At 39.2% G+C, this 21,903-nt stretch overlaps 1 protein-coding gene across 4 annotated transcripts in view; it reads left to right on the forward strand.

The window, feature by feature from the left end:
• The window catches only part of MBP (myelin basic protein), a 150,398-nt gene that overhangs the window by 109,681 nt on the left and 18,814 nt on the right, over nucleotides 1-21,903 (forward strand). For 2 of the 4 annotated variants that reach the window (XM_019544831.1, XM_019544847.1), the window contains exons 3-4: nucleotides 11,655-12,085; nucleotides 21,833-21,865. In XM_019544831.1, coding sequence (XP_019400376.1) covers nucleotides 11,655-12,085; nucleotides 21,833-21,865 — 464 coding nt within the window. The remainder of the gene's footprint in view (nucleotides 1-11,654; nucleotides 12,086-21,832; nucleotides 21,866-21,903) is intronic. The other 2 variants (XM_019544840.1, XM_019544857.1) reach the window with 1 other exon arrangement.

Raw genomic sequence — 21,903 nt, forward strand, 5'->3', positions numbered from 1 at the left:
CTCAACCGGTTTGTTGAATTAGACGGTTCAATCCTGCAAGATTTTGTTCTAAATAGAAAAGGCCTGGGTCAGGACCAGCTGTTACATTCAACACCCAACCAACAGGGTTATTATTTGTGGTTGTTCCTCCAAAACTCTCCTCCATAAAACACAAGACTTAGTATTTCTTTCATACTTACCGCATCTACATGAGATGCTATAGCACACTATCAGCAAGCTAATGCTCTGTAGCTTATCGCTATCACACAGTAACATTGTTGGGCACTAACCATGTGGCAGTGATACTGCTCAGTAGCTCATTGTTACTGTGCAGTAGCACCAGTTACCACATAGTCATTTTTTACTTGCTTATACAAGTACTAAATGACTGAAGTACAACTGCACAGTGGGCATCTCATGTAGACATGCTTTCTATTGCACTTCTGGATGAATCAATTGGGGAGGGATAGTAAAATGTAGAGGTGCACCAATATATCAGTCCATATCGGATCAGCACCAATAAAGGAAAATTGACATTATCCTCAATTGGCTTTTTTTGGCTGGGGTAGCCAATAATGTTGCCAGTAAATGCCATGTGCACAGCTGCAGCCTTGATCTGCCCCCCACCCTTTCCCTCCGCGCCACAGACAGGGAGGGAATGGGGGTGGGGCAGGCACTGCTGGGGGGGCAGGGTGCAGGGCAGAGCCACAGTTGTTCATGGGGGGTGGCTCCCTTCCACTGCGTGCACCCTGGGAAGGTATGGGGAACATGCGCCCCCCTCGATTTGTGCACAGGGCAGGGGTGGGCTGCCGACTGTGTGCTTGGGACTAGGGGCTGCAGTTGGGGCAGGCGGCAGCAGGATGGGGAGGGGGAGACCTAAAAGGGGACTATGGGGAATTTTGGAGTGGCTGTAGCCCACTCCATAGTCCACCCCATAGCCCCCACACCCTGCACTGCTACCATCTGCCCTGCCCCGCCCTGTCCACCCCGAGCACAGGCCCGGCCCAGCCCCGACTGGGAAGAGGCTGGCACATGCTGGCCCCAAGCCCATAGAAGGCAGCCCATCCTCACCCCTGGAGGTGTGCGCAGTGGTGGGGAGCTGCCCCCTCCCCACCCACCTGCACCCTCCAGACAAGCCACCTGCAGCTCTGTCTCATGTCCTACCCTGCCCCGGCTGGTCAGCACCAGCTCATGCCCCTGTCCCAGCCCCACTCCTTCCCTCACTGTGGGGACCTTGATCTGCCCTTCCACACACTCATTCCTTTCCCCCATCCCCACCCTCACACACACTAACTGGCCAGATGGTGCTCTGCATGATGTTGTGGTGCATATCAGCTATTGGATCAGTATTGGCTGATATGGCTGGTTAATAATCGGCCATTGGTATCCACTAAAACATTTTTATCAGTGCACCCCTTGTAATATGACGACAGAGCTGGACTGCCAGTCGCATGGTGGTTACCACACTTGTATATTTCCTATTTGTGAAAAATAAACAGCACCTTCTCTCAGTTCTCAGCTAAATTAAGCTGTTGGAGGAAGAACAGGAGGCTAAAATCTACAAGATTAAGATGATTCTGGTAGACAGGAAAACGCTACTGACAAAAATATGCCTCATTACTCAGATGCTTCCCAGAAGAAGACCTGGTTTAAGATACAGAATGTTCCTCCATCACCGCCCCCCCCCCGGAAATCTGCATGCCATATTTTTCGTAAAACAGTCACTGAAATTTTGAGTTATAGATTAGGCTGCAACTTCAGTTATAATCATAAATTTCAACACATTTTTCTAAAAGTCTACAACCTACTCCACTTCCCTTTCCTTTTGGTGTAGTACACAAAAATAAAGAAAATGTAAGCTTGCTATTTTATCGTGGGTTTTTAGAAATCTACACAATGACACAAGAGGCTAGAGGGGGCAGGAATGGAAAAATCTGACAGTTTAAGTTTCGATGCTATCATAAAAAACAAAGGCTTGTAAAAATACAACCAAAATAAAGGACATTTATTTTTGTAAGTAATATACATCTTCAGAATAAGTCAATCCATTGTCTCAAAGAGCTTTTATAGATGCACTTCAGAAGTCAAAGGAGGGTGGGGGCTTTAATTAGTGAGCCATGCTACTTAAAAGCACCCAAGCATCACGTGCATCAGCATCCCTGCACTGAAAAAATGGCAGCAGGGTGCTTTGAACTAAAGCTCATTAGACTAGTTTCAGTTCAAAGCACACCGCCACCATTTTTCAGTATGGGGACACTGATGCACGTGACACTGGAGGCTGCCGGAGCACATTATTTTCCGTGCTGAATTTACAATACGTCAGAGCAGCCTCCTTGCATGTGTGTAAGGGTCCAGCGAGCTTAACAATATAAATAAAAAGATAGACAAAAGGTAAGACAGGGGCACTGGCATTACAAGAAGCAGGGTACAGACAGACTGAGTGACTTATCCACAGTAACACACAAACTAAGTGGCAGAGCTGGGATCTGAACAGAGATTTCCAATCTGGTGCCTTGGCCAGAAGACCATCTCATTACAGAACAGCTTTTACCCTCTTTGAACTGGCAGTTGTCAACTTTATGAATTAATTGGAGAGAACAGCAGCATTTAATGCCATTGAAGACTCTTGTTTGAGCCATGGAGAGCATGACTTACTGATTTACAGTTCTAAACAGATCTGAGCCAGCGTAAATCCCAAACGTTTTCAAGTTGATACTTTATTAGCTGCATCTGGTTCATTAAAATTCAAATGCAGGAGGACTTTAGTGAAATGTTTAGACAAGTCATCCAAGTACTGCCCAACAGTTCTGTAACAGAAAGGTGAGTGGGGAGATTACTTATGTGAAGTGGTCAGAAATCAATACTTTTGATGACTCACAGATTGGGGAATTTTATTTTGTATGAATAAATTTAATAGAAGTAGCATTAGTTTTTTTCTGAAATTTTTTTAAACGTTCTAATTAGAATTCATTAGCAGCGCAGGAGTCATTCTGTTTAGATTTATTTGGTGCCTCTAAGCTTACTCAGCAGGCATGAAAAGCAAGTGAAAAGACATAGCCATTGCCAGTAGTGTAGCAAGGGCAGTGCCAGTGGTGTACTGGCACCAAGCACCTTTGCATGGGAGGCACCAAATCTAATGGAAATAATGTTATGTAATAGCATGTAAGGGCGTGCTCTGCACATGAGCTGTAGTGCCCTGGGTTCTGGTGTTAGATGTCACACTCTTTCCAAGGAAATGGGATGGTGCAAGAAATTACTAAAAAATCACAGCAATCATGATTTGAATTTAAGAATTTTTTATCATCATATTAATTAATCAAATATATCTAACTGATTGCCAGTAATGATTAATTAATACAGTTCAGCTGTCAGAAACCTAGCCAGAAATTAAAGTTGCTAATATACAGCTCTAAATCAAGACTGGTAAAATCATGTGACCAGACCTGGGCTTTGCAAAATGAGTGGAGAGTGGCAGTTAAGCAGGCTGATCCAAAGTGCAGAGAAAATTATGTACAGAAAGACCACACTAGTCCGACTTAAAAATTAATTAAATGCTAGTAACAAATTGGTAAAATCCCCCAGGAACTTACTGGAGGACTTATTATTCCAAAGTGACTTATTACATACTGGAATGTATTAATTACAGTTGTGCTTTTCTGCCCTTATTAACTTTGATTAAATAAGAAATTTGGAAAAATGAATGGCAAAACCATTTCATGAGGTGTGTTGAGGTAAGCTTATTTGAGGATCAGACAAAGGCACAGTGCTCTCATCAGTTACTACAGAGCATTTTTCCTAATTTTTTAAGCTGTTAATAGCAGAGCAACACTATAGATGTTCTGTACCACAGAAAATCTCTCTATGTATTTTGATCTGCAGCTGAAATAGCAAAACCTCAATGTATCTCTTGTAATGGTATCATACTCTAATTTCTGAGATGAACTACTTTAAATAATCGGCTCAGCCTTACAATGGAAAAACTTGTATTTTGGCAATCTTTTCCTTCCTCAGGCATTTGATATTGGCATCTTCATGTAATTTCTGTTTTGAAACAGAGTAATTGCATTGTGCAACTGGGGACTGGGGTAGTGCAGGGTGGGGTAGGAGTTGGTGGTACAATTGCACCAAAGAATTTTGTTTTTCCTCTAAGTTACTTTACAAAAATTAGTTTAGTTAAATCAGGCACTTAAAGTTAAAAATACAAGTATAAAACTCCCCTTTGAAATCTCTAATGTATCTGCTTATATGATCAAATACTATATTTTCTGTAGAACCTTTAGTCCCCTGCAGTGCACAGGACAGACTTCCCGCTATGACCATATACTGTAACTGAAGACTATGGCACAATGCATTTGAAATATATAGAAAGGTACTCAACTAAGGTTGTTCAGCTTTGTAACTTAAATAGCTTACCTTAATGTTTTAGAATATTTGAACCATGAATGTGTTCTCTGATGTGGGTGAAACTAGACAAAAACTGTGCAAAAGCATAAACTTGCACAGAAAAACTAAGACAGATGGACAAACATGGGTAGAAAAACATTTTACACAGAAGAGCCACTCCCTTTCTGACTTCACAGTGCTTGGACTTAAAGGTAGGGGTGTGCGAAGCAGGCTGTATTCAATTCAGATTTGGCCCAATTCAGGGGACAGGAATTCAATTCACTGATTTGGATCACTGTCCTGATTCAATTTGGCCAAATATGAATCTGAAGATTTGATTCTGATTTGGAGAATCAGTCATTTGGCCATAGACACAGCTTTATATGTGTTTTATACATACGTCAAGGTAACAGGCGTGGCTTGTGAATGCTGAGATGGTGGGGTGGATGGAGTGTCCCATGGCAGTGCAGTGGGGAGAGGGCAGTCCCCCTCCCCTTTGCACTGGACGATGAACCCGGAAATGGACCAGAAGTACTTCTGGTCCACTTCCAGGTCCACCACAGAGTGCATAGGGCACCCCTCCTCACCCCCCAGCTCAGTGACAGGTCAGGGGGCACCCAGGGTCCCATGCCATGGCCGATCACTGAGCCAAGAGGGAGGCGGGGGGTCCCCTGTGCACTTGGCAGCAAACCCAGAAGTGGAATAGAAATACTACCCCCACCATCTCAGCATTCATGAGCCACACCTGGACCTCGAGGTACATAGAAAAAACATCTACATCTGTCTATGGTTGAATCATCAAATCTCTCCGAATTGAGTTGGAGGCTTCCGATTTGATTTGGAGAGATTAAAGGGTCTCCTGATTCGATTCAGATTTGGAGATTGGGCTGCTGAATTGGGCCGAATCTCCTCCATATTGAATCAGCAACTGAAGCTTCACACAGCCCTACTTAAAAGTAATCTACAAAACACAGACCTGAGAATAAAAATTCATAAACTTACTGGATGCTGAAAACCAGGGACTAAAGAGACATTGACTATATGGCTCACTACAGTCTGTACCTGAGATCACTACTAATTTTTGTATACTCAATTGGTAATAGCAACTCTCTCTCTCTCTCTCTCTTGTTATTCCACTAAGGCTATCCCTTCTCCTGTGCTTGTTTTGTCTTTTATATATTCCTGATAACTTTGCTGTTTGGGACCATTTTGCAGGCCTCCTCTGTTCCTAAGCCAGGGGTGTCAAACTCAAATTGGGCCCGAGGATATTTATGAATGGCATATTCTCATGGTCTGCACCCAACCGAGGGGGAGAAGGGGAACTCCATGGTGAGCATAAATGCTGTTGCCTCCCCACCCCCCATGGCAGTCTGGAAGCAGTGGATCTGGGACAGGGGTCCAGTAGTGGCAGAGACTATGGGGGGCAAAGTGTTCAAGGGGCGCCACAGTCAACAGGGCGGAAGGGGCCCGCATGCTGCAACAAGTCACACCCCCAACTTTGGTAGCCCACTTACAGCCCAGAAGGCTGGACCCAGCCTGTAGGCTGGGTGTTTGATGCCCCTGCTTTAAACAGACTCATTGTTCTATGTACATATCAGATTTTACACAAGCCATTGTTCAGTCTTCTACTTAGCTTAAACTGCATCTGTTCCTTTCCCAGACCTGAGGAAGGGTACCTTGTGCTTGAAGGCTTGTATAGATCTCTCCCAGCTATGCAGTTGGTCCAATAAAATATATCACCCGCCCCCCGCAAAAAAACTCTTTGCCTCTCGCATATTGTGTTTTACATGGAAAACAGGGCTCTTCCACTGAAGAGTTTATTATTTAAATTAAACAGATTACAAGCGTATAAATTGGGTTGAATCAGCAAGTGACAGAAAGGAGATTAATGATAGAAGTGAGCTTGGAGGAGGGAGCTGAGTTGAAAGTGTGTGCATGATGCACATGAAGAGAGAGGCTTCTCAAAGTATGAAAAATAATTAAAGATTAGCTTGTAAACAAGATTGAAAAAACCTACAAAACTAACAGACTGAAACATGCAGTAGCAGAACCAAAATGATGATAAACTGAAAACACTGGAAGAGACCTGAAGAAAGAATATCAATAGCATGTTCAGTGTGTTTTGAATATACAAGCCGTAGGATATCAAATGAAAGCCACAGTGCAGGGTTCTAGCATCTGGTTAGAAAGGAAGTTGTAACTGGAATAAGGGTCACAGAAAGCTGATGAGAAGCTAGCGGAGCTACCAGTGGTGAAAGGAAGCAAGGGAAGGACTAAAATAAGAAGGATTAAAAATTCAAGAAACTTGTAGATGACACTAAGTGGGGTGCAATTGCAAATACCCCAGGATCTCCAGAATGACTTGGATGGACTGGAGAGATGGTCTGCAGTCAATTAGATGAGATTCAGCAAGGACAAGTGCAGAGTTCTTGTACTTGAGACAAAATGATTGCATGCACAAATACTGATTGGGGAATGACTGGCTAGTCTCCAGTAATGCAGAGAAGGATCTAGGGATGACAGGAAACCATAATCTCAGTACAACTGAACGGTGTGTTCTTGTTGCAAAAAAAGCCAAGTGCATACTGGGTTGTAGTACTAGGAGTGTCACTTGCAAATCAAGGAAAGCGATTCTCCTGCTCTATTCAGCACTGTTAAAGCCTCGCCTGGAATACTATGTCCAGTTTTGGGCCCCACACTTCAAGAAGGATGTGGATAGTTTTGAAAGAGTTGAGCAACAAAAATAATTAGGGACCTGGGAAACAACACTTACAAGAAAAGGCTAATAGAACTAGGGTTATTTGGTTTGGAGAAGAGTGGGGGGATTTGGTAACACTTTTCAAATACCTGAAGGGCAATTATAGAGAGGATGGAGATGGGCCTTTTTCTGTGACCATAGGGGACAGGACAAGGAGCCTCAAGCTTCAGGGAAAATTTAGGTTGAAGATTAGGAGAATCTTTCTGACAATGAGGTGGTGAAGCATTGGGACAGACAGGCTACATAGAAAAATTGTGACAGTCCACCCTTGGAAATTTTTAAAAGCAGCTTAGACAGATACTTGGCTGGGATGGTTTAGTCAGGGATGCTTCTGCCTTGAGCAGGGGGCTGGACTAGACCTTGTGAGGTCCATTAGAGTCCCATTTCCCTATCATGATGTGAACCTATTATTATTTTTAAAACTGAGCATTGATACATGGCTACACTTAAACACACATTTAGCCTTGGACTAAATGCTCCTGTTAAAATCAGTAGTAGCTTGAAAATTCGTACAGTGGGGACAGGGCTAGGCCAACACTATTTTAAAAACTCACACAAGTATGTTTTTGAGGGTTAGAAATGCAGCATTCTGCCAATGGAGTCAAATCCATTAATTGTTCCCTTTACAATTGGAGTCATTGTTGATTGGAGTCCTTGTTGACTCCAGGATGGACATGAACTACCAACGCAAGGAAGCAGTCAGTAAGCCTAACCGCACCTTGTCGTGCATCTACAGATGCATCACAAGCAGGTCCAGGGAGGTGATCCTTCCCCTTTACATGGCACTGGCCAGGCTACAATTGCACTTCAAGACGGGTGTGGCTAACCTTGAGACAGCCTAGAGGAGAGCCACTCGCATGGTCAGGGGGCAGCAGGCCAGGCCCTACAAAGATAGACTAAAGGGCCTGAATCTATTCAGACTCCACAAGAGAAGAGAGGGGACCTGGTAGCCATCTGGTAGCCATATAAACTCATCAGGGGGGACCAGCAGAAAATAGGTGAGGCTCTGTTCCCCCTGGCGCCACCTGGGATAACAAGGAATAATGCCACAAATTGATTGAGAGTAGGGTCAGGCTTGATATCAGGAGGCATTACTTTACAGTGAAGGCCACCAGGATCTGGAATGGGCTCCCAAGGGGGCTGGTGCTCTCCTCTGCCTTGGGGGGTGTTCAAGAGGAGGTTGGATCTGGCTGGGGTATTATGATACCAGCACTCCTACCAGGGCAGGGGGTCAGACTTGATGATCTGTGCAGGTTGGTTGCCTTCCGACCCTAGAAACTATGAAACAGTTTGACTTTCTCCATTTCTATACTGTCTGGAATTTCCCAGTCAATCTCTACCCCTTGTTTTGGGGAGTCGTACTCGAACACAGCATGGAGGTAACTGTTTAATGAGAACAAATGTTTTGATTCGCTATTGCATAAATGCATAAAGAAGACTTTATCTGTCAAACATGGCCATGGGCAGTGGAGCTTTATTGCCCTTCAGGAATATTCAGCATATGGTTCTGCTATTAGTTGGTCAAGCCTTCTAAGTATTCTTGAGAGGTACAGAGCAATTGCCCGGTCTGTTTCTGGGGTATGTAGCAACTACCACTTCCTACTGCATGGATGATGTGAAGCAAATGTGCTCTCTCCTCTCACTTACACAGCCATGTAGGGGTTGTTCTAGTCTGGCCTTACAGTGATTTTAGTTACATTTATTTATTTTAAAGTAAAGCATGTTTAGTAATATACTTCAGACAAAGTGATGTCTTCCAAAGTTATTACTTAAATTGACTAATTTTGCAGAATTATTTTCTCTTTGCAAAAAGAAAAGAAATTGCGAAGATTCCATTTCTTTCCTTAGACAGTATATCCTGTAAAATTAACTTACCATATGCAAGAAGTCTTCTTTCACTCTCTGCTGTAACTGTTGTATACCATATTAATGGATAAGCTTCACCTAAAAAAAAAAAAAAAAAAAGAAAAGAAAAGAAATCAGAATCATAGCTAAATTCATGATGGAATAGATCTTGAATTCATTATTATTATAATAAAATTAAAGTTAATTTTCTGGTACCTGAATTGATAAATAAAGCACACAAATATATAACTACATATATGCATATGTGACAAATGGTTTTGTTAATGTAGTAAGTATCCGTAGGGAATTAAGGGTATATATACACACTTTGAAAGAATTCAGTTGAAAAATTAACGCAAATATAGGCTATCTTTTCTTCCATACATTTTTAACTAATCATTAAGAGGATGATTTAACAGAGTAAAAATATAGAGGAAAAATTAAACACAACTTTCATTATTAAAAGAAAAACATACAGAAAAGATTTATACTTTATAGCTTGCTGCTTATGCATTGGGAGAAGCTACTTTTGTGACATAAATGCCCTTCTTTGTTGCTTACAAATAACTGTATTCAGTGGCACAAAGCACAACTGTTGTAAAAATATTAGTATGCAGATGCTCTGGTGTTTTGTTAATGCATTTAATTAAATACAATATCGCTTTTGTTTTTCTTTTTTCTCCTCAAAAGAATTTTTATTATGGTAAAGAATTTTAAGCGCTAATTTTAGCTTAGATTCTCATTAAGGGCCTGACAGCAGAAATAATATGCAAGACATTGCCTCTTCCTTAATTCTACCTAGAACACGTAATTTCAGAGTGTTAATGTTTCCTATAAGGTACTAAACTCTTCAGGACACCAATGTAAGGACTATCAATTTTAAAAATTGTTTCTAAAAAAAATTGAATGTAGACATAATATTATTAATAAATGTTTCTGATTTCTAGTAGAAGTAGCTTTAATGAATGGTTATATCTGGTTACATATGACTTTGTTCCTGAAAACTAATCTTAACCCTTTTAATTGATAATAGCTTCCTTTGAAGCTTGCTGATATATTTCCAGTACAGATAATAATCAAAACATTGCATGCTGAACAGGAACACATACTCCCCTCTGCTCCCCAACCCATCTCCACCAAATCCTCTCTGTATAACTGTAGGTGAGTGCTGCTTGTCAAATTATAGTTGAGTCTAGTTACTGGGTTGCAGATAAACTGTCAATTTAAAGTAATTTTACTGTCCAGTATAATCTGTATTCCTATTAATTACAACCTAGTTCAAGAACCTGTCCTTATCAAAAGTTTATTTATCAAAAGAGGAAAAAAAAACACTTCAACCAGTTCTTTGCTGCCATGTGGAGAAAAACAAAAAAATGGCCTTGCAAAAACTAGAATCCTATGTTGAATCAGCAAAGGGGAAGTGCTGAGGACACCAAAAAAGATACATCAGTTAGAGCCAGATACCTTCTTTCTGGATCATATATCAAATCAAATTGCAATTTCATCAGATAATTAGCAGACACCACCTTGCTTTTTCTTCATTTCACCATAGATGAATAATAGTTTCTAAACACAACAACAACCCCCCCCCCCCCCCCCCCCCAAACATAGCTTTTTAAGTAAGAACACTTTTACTTGACTGTCCAGTCAGGGATATTATTCTGCAACCCAGACTCAGGTTGATTATTCACCTCTTCCCACCCAGTGGGATCTACCTCATGTACCAGTAATAAAACTGTACTGAAGCACATTAGAATACAACTGAAGTTAGAAAAGTTGGCATGGCTGGAATATTTGCCTCTTTATTAAATCCCAACAGAGGTGGTGCTCTCAGCATTCATTAGTCTTTTCTCTGTCTTTCACAAACACCAAATGAAAACAATCTCTACAACAGGCACTGAATATTTTCTTACTTACACTAGAGTCGAGACTTTAGATGGGGACTTCTGAGATGGTAGGTGAGAAAAGCTGTCTGAAGGGGAATGTGGAAATGTAGTTTATGGTCCTCATATTTGGAAATATCCTAGGTAATAAGTCAAAAAACATTTAGAAGTGATGAAGGGAGAAACAAATATGCATTCTAAACTGTGGCTCCAAATTACAAGTGAGGACTCATACTGGCAGGAGTTGTACATTGTAGATAGAGCTCAGTTACACAATCGTTACGTAATGCAGGAAGGAACTATAGTTAACATGGAAATATGTTAACCAAAATGTTTTTAGTGTAACATCTAATAGGTCTAGTAGGAAGAATGGCCAATTCTTTCCTCTTACTAACAGTAGTAGTAAATTATAAATGCCTACATAATACAGACTTACTGATAATAAAATTATCACCCCAACAGTCCAGGATTATTAGATAACATTTAGAAACGGTAATTGCAGTTTTTTACAACAAGTATCTGGTGAATATTGTTTGTTTTTATTATGTTAAATTTTAAATGCACTGAACTCCATATACTCAAAGAGTTAAAAACCTAAATGAATTTAGTGTTGGTGTGAGAACACTCTCCTGAGTTGTGCTTCAAGACAGGCATTTGGGGGAGAGAAGAGTTTCATTAAAACTGCACATATATTCTATGGATTTTGTATGAAATGACTAACTCAAGGCAAGGGAAAGAAAGCAGCATTGTTCCAGTACTCTGTTTTTCACAGGCCTGTATTCATATCTCATCCTTGTTGTTTGCAGGAGAGGCAGATGTGAACCAGAACAATGGGACCTCCACTAAGAGTACAGCGGTGACAGACTCCAAAGGCACAGCAGATCCAAAGAATGCCTGGAAGGAGGCCAACCCAGCTGACACAGTTAGTCGCCCCCACTTGATCCGCCTCTTTTCCCGAGATGCCCCTGGAAGGGAGGACAACACCTTCAAAGATCGGCCCTCAGAGTCAGACGAGCTACAGACCATTCAAGAGGACAGTGTAGCAGCTTCAGAGAATTCGGATTTGATGGCTTCACAAAAGCGCTCCTCTTTCCGGCACGGATCAAAAATGGCAACTGCAAGCACTACAGACCATGCTAGACATGGATCCCCAAGGCACAGAGACTCAGGTCTACTTGACTCACTGGGCAGATTCTTTGGAGGTGAAAAACAAGTTCCCAGGAGGGGCTCGGGCAAGGTGAGCTCTGAGGAATAGAGAACAGAACAGCTACAGCAAAATAAAGTAAAATTAAAAAAGAAAGGGTGGGAGGGGAAGGTGAACTGGGTCATTGTCATAAAGCAAGAGTTGACTTAGCAAAAAGTAATGTGTTTTGAGAATCTGATATGATGTTTGGCTCTAAAGGTAACGGAGAGAGGAAAGGATAGAGAGTTAAAAAATATTATGTGCTTGCAACAGATTTTTAAGGCAGAACCATCATCTGCTGGTTGTATATAAAGACTATTATAAGACAAGGTGTGGCTCTAGAGCTATTCCTGGGAGGGTACTTGGTGTAGTATGTTTATCTGTATAATGTACAATTTACACTGCAGCCTGTTTTTGTTTTGTTTTTCTTCCTCCCCCTTTCAGGGACATTTTATTTCTTATGCTTCTCAAAATTTATTTAGATACAAGTACAAGAAAATCTATGACAATGTTATAACAGTTCCCTAGTAGTATGGCGATAGCCTTGAGAATAGTTTTTTTTCCTCCCCCATTCTGTAATTTCTATGATTGATTCTTTTACTGGAGACTTTACTACCTGACTGTATTTTACAATCAGCACAGCTTTAAGACCAGCAAATGGGGTTCCTGGTAGGGTGAAGGGTCAAATTCTACTGAAACCCAAACTTAATACACAGTTAAAAGTATTTGAGACTGATAGCTGGGAAAATGAGGGAAAGATCAGAATTGTACTTACAAGCATCTGCAAATTGAATTTTAAAAAAATTATGTGACTTAAATTTTGAAATTCAGTATATGAAAACTTGTCTTCATTATGATCATATGTCCTTGCTGTATGGAAAACAGAGGTATACAGCCTGGTAGTGCTGTATATTTCTGCCAATTCCAGGATTTGTATACAGTTTGATAAGGATGCTGATATGTCTTTACAGTTGGTTCCTTGATCTGTTATTTCTCAGCTATATCCAAGAACTAAAAAATGGTTTTTTTTTAAAAATTATCAACATTTGAGGTTGACCTATTTTTTGCTACATTAGCACTTGAATGGAAACTATATAGGGTTTTAGAACTTCACTTTATCAGAATATCACATTTTTGGTAGCTGAAAAAGAGAGCTTATCTGCCATAGTTCAGACCTTTCTGCTGTAGTTCAAACCTTTATTAATTAGCATGTGAAATAAAAATGCAACTCAAAATAGTGCTTGAGCATCATTTAAGCTCCTTTTCCTGTGAGGAAATGCTTTGTTTTCTGCTCCCATGAGGCAGATAAAACTTGCAGTCTTTACATTTTGCTAACAAGCTACAAACAACTATACTTCCATTTTATTGTGTTGGGGCATTTAAATATAACAGTGCTTTGAAACTCTGCCTTGAGCTCATCTGATGCTTACATATTTTTACTGCAAGTGTGAAGTGTAGCTTGTATTAATCTGTCATCAGCAGAATGGTCCAGTGGTCTTGGACTGGGAGTTGAGAGCCGTAGAGTCTAGTCTTGTATCTCCTGTTGATTTTTTTTCTTTGATATTAGATGTTACTTGACCACCTCTAAAGCTCTCTATAAGTACTATACATTCTTGCTATATTGTTAATACAGGGAATAGGAATATGAACAAGCTGTCAATATCATTATAAAGAAACCCACGTTTCTTAAAAACCTTGAGCTTTTCTTGCTATCACTGAAGCATTTGTTGCTCCAGATGTTGGTGGTGATTTGAAATGGATTCTCAAACACAATAATGACCCATAGTGGTACTGTGCAACCTGAATCAGGAGCTCAACTCTTCACAAAATGTAAACATGCTAGCAAATCCCAACATTGACCAATATCAAAGCAGTCTAAAATGCTACTTATGTGAGGGAAGCAACATAAAATACTAGACTCTGCACAGAAGAATAAACAGTTAGGTATTTTCTTTTGTTTACCAATAAAAATCTTATTTCAGTGGTGACAGTGATCTACATGTGTTTCAGCTTGTGTGTTCCTGTAGTTACCAGTTGTGAATCTATTTACCTGTGAATGGTTCTATATGTAGTCTTGTATTAGAGGATTAAGTACTATGTCTTGTGTCTGTTGCTTTTCAAACAAACTGTCAGACTAAAGGTACAATCAGCTTGAGTGGAAATATTCAAAAACAAGTAGTACCTGCAAAATAATAGTTATGGATTATTCCATTTTTAACTGGAAATAAAAGCTTTTTTGAGCAACTGTTTTTAATACTATAAAGTGCTTACTTACAATTTGAGTTGTAAGCACATAGGAGCACTTGCCCAAGTTGGTGACAATTTTTGAATCAGTAACAGACTGCCAGTGCCAAATCATCTCATCATTGTTTCCAGCAATGATAACACTAGTTAATTAAAGTATATCCCAGGAATCCATTTCAAGAAAATGTCAGTGATGGAGGGATTTAACAAGTGCCACAGAGTAATATTTATAAATATTAGTACCAGCACCCTGCTCTTGTCATGAATATTTTGAATGTCCAAGAAGGCTTATGCGCCATACATTTTTGTATAAACGATAGGAAAGCTAGCATATGGTACTCTCATTTGTATTCAAAACCAAAGCAGTTTTAATTGCCAAATTCTGTGGATGGCAGCAAAAGAACATTTTTAAATGAGTTCACTAAAGAGCTACAAAAACCTAAATCCTCTGCCAGATTTCCAGGCTTACTGTGCTTTGGTAACACGTTACACGTGGCATTTCCTAGGATTAATTATGAAGGTCAAAATGCAGAACGTTCTTGGGGCTGTATTTTTGTGTTCCTCAACTTAGTTTTGTAACAATCACAAAACTGCCAAACTGTTAAGCATTTTGAGAGCCATTTTGAAACTGCCTATTTTGTGGTCTCTCCCCCCGCTTACTGCCATCCCGTGCACTACTTGAAGCCCGTATGAGAACTACCCACACCAGGACGCTCGGAATGCAGAGACAACACTTGTTCTTTGTACACATTTAGGGTCGACATTCAGGCAAAACATTATAAATTCCTTGTGGAGGCATATTCTTCTTACAGCCCTGGTTGAAAAGTACAGCAGGGAATAACATTCCCTATTGTTCAAAGAAAGGTGGGGTAGATACAAAAAAAGCCTGTGTTGTGGCCTCCTCCTTCCTCGAGCAGATTTTCATTCTCCCTGATGTTCTGAAGCTAAATTAAGAGATGGCGGGGGTTCTGAGAACTCAGAATATGACGTTGGATTGTAAAAAGTGAGCATCTTTCCTCAATAGCAGCAAACAGGTTTGCTATTTTTCACCTCGTCACAAGATCTGATAACTGAAAATACACCGCAAACCACCAAGTTAGGGGGCTGGTGACCTCTATTTTTATAAAATTTGTTTTTATGTAAAGAATAACCTAATGAAACCATTGTTAAATAATTACACAGAACCTGATTCTGTTGCACTGGAAACAGCAGTATCCATGTGGGATAAGCCTAATTGGTGACAGAATCAATTCTCTATAGCACTACAGAAAAAAAATACTCCCTATGTTAGTCCAGCAACAAGGGGGAGGGGAAGAGTTTCTTTGATATTCTAGTGGCAATCATTGGTAATGATCCCTTTTTAATCTCTCTGAAATGTACTTGGAAATATTTCAATTTTAAAGTGATCATATTTTATAACAAAGAAATTAACAAGTTTGTGTCAGGATGACTGTCTGCCCTACCTTGTTTAAAGTTTGTGGTTCCTAGGTACTACCTACATTTTTTTTTGTTTTGAATTATTACATTATTTCCTTGTGTTGAGTATTCCTTTTATTTGTTTTCCATTTTTTTCCCCCAAAAGGCCTGTAAGTGAATCTATAAAACATTATATAAACAGAATTCCTTTAATTTCTGGGATTGCTTTTATTTGCTGTATCTTGGATTGTAATACAATCATTTTTTAATATCCTGATACTAATACTATGTGCTAATATGGCAAATGTAAACTAGATTTACACAGTATGGTAAAACACATGAGGAAGTTAGGAAAGATATAGTAAATAATAAGGGGCAGATTTTACTGAAATGCTAGAGTCTACATTAATAAAGTAATTTGTCTTCTTTATTGCACAGTAAGCATTTTAACCTCAGTTTTGTTCACCTTTCTGTAGTTTGTGCAAATCTGTATAGGGCCCTGTTTCTCCATTCATTTAAGTGAAAAGCACATTTAGGGTGACAAGAAATATAGGTTTGAATCCCTTTCCCACCTATGCAAAGTATATAGAGGATAAAAAACACTGGGCTATTTGATTAAACTTGATATAGAAGGTGGTTTTAATACCATAAACAAACCCTGGGTTTTGGTGGTCCTGCCTACTGCTGCCCTCCAAAAATTCAGATATATACACCCATTGTTTGAAAGTTTGGAAACATAGCAGTTTAATCAATGCTTGTTCTACTTACAAGTTGTTTATTCCAATGACTAGACTTTCCAACCACATAAAAATGGTAATGATTTACTCTGGCCTTTCTTTTTAAATTTTCTTAACACCAGATATCTTCCCTCAGTGACTATTTACTGTTTTTGTATACCTACCTGCTGTATAAATGATCGGGTTGTAAAAAAAAAAAGAAAAAGTGTCTGATGTATTAAATGGGACTTGTTTTATGGTGGCTGTAACGTTACATTTTGTGTTAATTTTTGCCTTATATATGTTTCAACATTTATATTCATTTATTAAACAGTTTAAGTCGCTGAGAATTGGTGTACTAATTACTTAGTTTGTTTTTTAAATACCTAATACATTAACAAAATCTGTGTCTAGTGCCTTTTATTTTCATTTGTAGAACTTGATAACTGTGATGCATGCAAAATGGTGGACAACAACATGGGGGGAGATGATAGATCTGGCAACTTAAGCAACCTAAGTTAAACTACCCACTAATTATGAGAGGCTGAATGTTACTGATTTAAATGAACAGAAGGAAACAAATATGAGCATTTTGGTTTGCCGGTGTCTGTGATGACTGAACACAAGGAATTTTATTCCAGTTTACTTCAGTGGGAACAGATTACCCATAGCCTTATTTAGTAATTGTCATCTCACAACTCTGCAGTCCATTGTTACAGGTTTATATGTCCTCAAAAAAAAGACAATTAGCCATGGAAAACATTCCGACTGCAACTTTTGGTTAGGGTTTGTGTATAGGCCCCAGCAATACTTCAGATTTGCTCTACAGTTGTCTAACCTTTAGCATTTATACAAAGATATTTTTCTACTGTAAGAAAAAGGCAATCCCCACGTATGTATTTATATGAAACAAATATGGACTTAGTGAAAGTATTCCAAAGCACCACACAAAAAGTACAAAAAATGGAGGAGGTGGTGAAGACACTCCTGCCTTATAATATAGATACATTTTGCTTATGAGTAACCCAACTGAATTGTGTTTCTATGACCTACCAAGATTATTACATAGAACAAATATGATCAGAAACCAGATTAAAAAGGAAGAGGGACCTGGAAATCAAGAATGGTCTATAAAGAAAATTTTGAAGAAAAGAAGGTGAACTGACAGACTGGAAAAACCCACTTGATCAAACTGTTTACATTTCATGCAAACCTGTCTTCCTTGTAATTCTCCTTCTTTCAATTTCCATGAAATGCTACAGTATATTCCTTGAGCCATTCTGACTGACATACTTTTCACTTGATTAACTTTTATACCTTCCACATTTCAAAGATCCAGTTTCCTGTTTCTGGATCCCTGTGATAGTTGAAATATTATTTTCTTGTTCTTTTGGGATAAAACCATATCAGAAAACTTCATCCTCTCAAATACTCATGAAACCACCAAGCTGTTTTTAACATTTGCTGCCGCTAGCTACTGTTTGACCTGGGCATCTTTGGTTTCAAATCAGTTGTGATCTTTTCGGGACTGGTGCCAGGATGTTCTCAGTAGAGGGCATCAGGAAACACAATCCTTTGATGCTTTACTGGATCCTGAGCCTGCCAAACTTAAATGCAGGGGTTTTGTGGGGGGGAGGGGGGAAGGAGGAGGAGTTACTTTTTCATCACTGGGTGACATTTAAACTGCAGCTGAGAAGTATGAAGGCAGCTGGTGCAGGTGCACCTGAGCTGGCTGTAAGCTAGCACTAGTATGAATGTGGCATGAAATCCAATTAAGCCAGCTAAGTATATTTATCCAGAGTCCCAAGCAGCTTTTGTAGCTGGTGCCACAGGTACACTGTTTATGGGAGTGCAGTGAAGACTATGTTAAAGGGTGTTATTCAGTATGGTCATTGCTCCTTCATTTGCTGCATAGTATTTTATGTAAAAATTGAATGGTGTTTTCTACGCACTAGCCCAGCTGTTGTAAATCTCCAAACCTTCTTGCATCTTACTGTATTGATTCCTCGTTATTTCTTTTAGTCCTATTTTTTTTTTTTTTATAATCAATAATGCTCTGCAATTCTGCAGCACTTCCTACCCCAGGGCCTCACCGTAACTGACAGATATTAGTGGCAGCCCTACAATGCCCTTGTAATAAATGCTATTAAACTTTCAACAAATAAGAGATTGAAACAAGACTCAGCCAAGGTCACTCCACATGGTTGTAAAGATCCATCCCGAAGCTGAGTACCACAATTGTGCATGTCATGAGCAACTTTTGCTGGTTTTCATATGATGTTCCCATGCAAAACTTTTACATTAAATAGTTTATAAAAGCCCTCACCCAACTCCAAAATATTTGCTCTCAAGCCAAAAGTATTGCTGTATGCAGCTATTCATTTCACATTTGAGCTATTGTGTTCAGTTTTCCATCCAACAATCTTTCCCCTTTAATTGCTATATCCAACTGTCTCCATACTGTTGCCAGCTTTCTTTGAATGGTATCCAAAACATTTTAAAGGTTTCTGAAATTTACTTTCTCCATAGACATAGATAGTATGCTTAATCCCTATTTAAGCCAACTCATCTCTTGAGATTCCCCTTTCATTTACACTGGGTTTGTGTTTTCTCTCACCTTCTGCCAAAGCATGAAATGAGCATCACTAAACATCACTGTATGCAACTAGGTTTCCTATCATGGTTCAAATCTAAGTGGGGTGGTGAGAGGAAGTCAGGGGAGAGATGGAAGACATTAGTTCTTACTTTCTCTACAACAGTTTCCAAAATAAATGTCACTTAAGTACAGCACATTTTTCATTTCTTCCATGTAAAAAAACCTTTAGGCATTTTAGAATCTGTCAAAGCTCTCAAGAAGTAAAAATGTTAGTTATTTCCTGTACTTCTAAAGAGTGTTTCAATTTGAGCCATACTATGATTATTACTATATATCCTTGCTGTTTTCACCCCCAACCTTATTTATAATACCCAGTACCTTATTTCTTTGTAACACATGCAAAAGTTACACCTGAGCATATAGCATATGCAGTGAACTGTATTTAAAGTAATTTAAAAAAGCAAAAACCAATCACAATTTTTTATATCAAATGGTGTATATATTTATTATGCTACCTGACAGATTGAAGTCCTTCAGAATCAAAACTCTGGCTTCACATATTGAAATACTGAAAGAAAATTCACAACCAAAATTTCCCAACCTACCTTCAAAATACTTTCTAGTTTATTTGAAGATGCCCCCCAAATCACCTGAATACATTTAGAAGCCTTTTTTTTTTTTTTTTAACCAAAGCATCTCCTACCTCTAAGCCCCATTACATATATCCTTTACCAATATCTTAAAAGATTCTCTGAGGTCACCCAAAAGCTTATATCAATCCTTTTAACCCCCTGCTACCAGGCTTCTCTCTCTTCCTGGTTAACTCTGCACCATGGTATTTTAGCTCTCTTGTTTTCTGAATGAATGTTTCAGTTGTTCATAGAATATCACACGGCCCCTTTAAATCATGCTAACTTGCTTAACTGGTTTCTTCCAATGCTGAAAACAGTATTTCTTTAATACAGAGAAGACTCTAAACCCTTTAAAGAGCTCATTACTTTTCTTCCTAATTATCAATGAGGGGAATTAATTAAGGATTTAGATAGACCCATCTACATTTTTCATCAAATCTAGCAAACGCAAATGCCCAAAGACCCTCACACAGCTTGTACCTTAATAGCTCCTCACTTCTGCCAGCAGTTATAACCATAGCAGTATGTACTGATTTTTGCAGTCTCTCTTTCAACACAAGGTAAATTTTCCTTTCTTAAATAAGCCAAATATCTCTGTTGTGAGAAACTACTACTGTAATAGGCTTTTCTTAATGTTTCTTACCTATCCAATTTCTCCATAATACCCCTATCCAGAATAAACTAGCTGTTTCCTTTGGCAATACTGACAGATATCAATACCACCAACTGCATCTGCAGCCATCCTATATCTAGTAAGCTTCCATCCCTAATTTTTCTCTGCAAATTATTTAATCTTTGCTTGATGCAAATCAATCACACTTAACTCTACAGTAATACTCTTACAAAGGATGATGGGAGTAGTGACACCCAATTCTTGACACTTGAGCAACTTGAATCTAATTTCTTTTACAGCTGTCATATCATTGTCTCTGCTCTTCCTGTTTCTCACAAAAAGATGTCAGGAGAGATTTCTATATGAGCCTATTCTAAAAACATCTCTTTGCTCTGATTTTTATGTCTGCAAAGGCTGCAATTATATTGAAACAAGGACAGAGATGTTACAATCATTGGAAAAAGTAGCTGAAACAGTGAGATGAAAGGGGATTGGAGTGACAGCATTTGGTATACGCTAGGCTCAGATCCTGAATGTTTGTTGTTTGAGAGGAGGCCTGTGTCTCCTGCTTCCCACCAAATACACTAAACACTAGGCCACAGGCTAGGCTTTGTTCAGAGCGCTCTTCTCTCCAGCCCCCTCCTTGAAGGTTCAAGGTTCACTACCGGGAAAGCCCTCCACACCTCCACCAGCACCCCAGTTGACTTCTGGGGAAAATGGACATTGAAACACCCTATGGTCACAAGTAGAAATACAATCCCAAATAGTGTATAGGTGCCAACAACTGTGATTACACATTTAATTTGTGCCACTTGGTCCTAAAAAGGGCAAATGACCATGTCTGTTTCAGACCAGCAAGTAGAAAGGCCATCCCTGTCTTCAAACACTATAACAAGTTGTCTACAGTATGCACAATGGATTTTTGTGCTAGAGTAAGCCCCGAACTTCTGCATCCTGCTACAATGTTGGTGAAGCATCTAGAACAGCATTTGCAAAGGTGTCAGCTCAGTAGAATATATTGGCAATCTAGCGCCACAGAACTTACCTATGGTTTCATGATACTGATAAGTAAAAGCATTGTATGCTATCTCCTAGCATCAAAAAGTGTATCTGGATTCCTTGCAAGGATCAATCAAGGTCACCAACAGACTATGGGTATTGCTACTTCAGAATAGCTATTTAAAAAGTTCTGATATTGAGATGAGATTTGCATAATCAAGGATATTTGCTACAAATATTTTCTTGGTTTTACAAAAAATAAAACCTGCATTTATTTAAGAGAGCAAACCAATCATGATATTTTGGCAAATGTCTTTAAAAATACTTAAAAACTAAAATGAATTACCACTTGATTGTAACAGGTTGTAGCGATTTTTATCACACAAGGTAAGTATTAAAAAAATAGATAAATAACCCTGCTATTTCTTTTATTATACCAAGTCAGTTGTCTTGAACATGTTCTACTTCAAGAAGCAGCTTTCATCCTACTCACTATATTATGTATAGTAATCCACTCTTACATTTCCTTTGGTTAACGTTCTGTTACCTTTTTTTCCCCCCCTCTACCTGATTTTTTTGTGCAAGTCCCTCCGATTTCGATGCCAGAAGGAAGGAAAGGTATGATTAACTCATCCTAATTTAAATGCATTTTTCTG

This window comes from Crocodylus porosus, unplaced genomic scaffold, assembly GCF_001723895.1.
Source record: "Crocodylus porosus isolate Cpor-Errol unplaced genomic scaffold, CroPor_comp1, whole genome shotgun sequence".
Taxonomy (NCBI): domain Eukaryota; kingdom Metazoa; phylum Chordata; order Crocodylia; family Crocodylidae; genus Crocodylus; species Crocodylus porosus.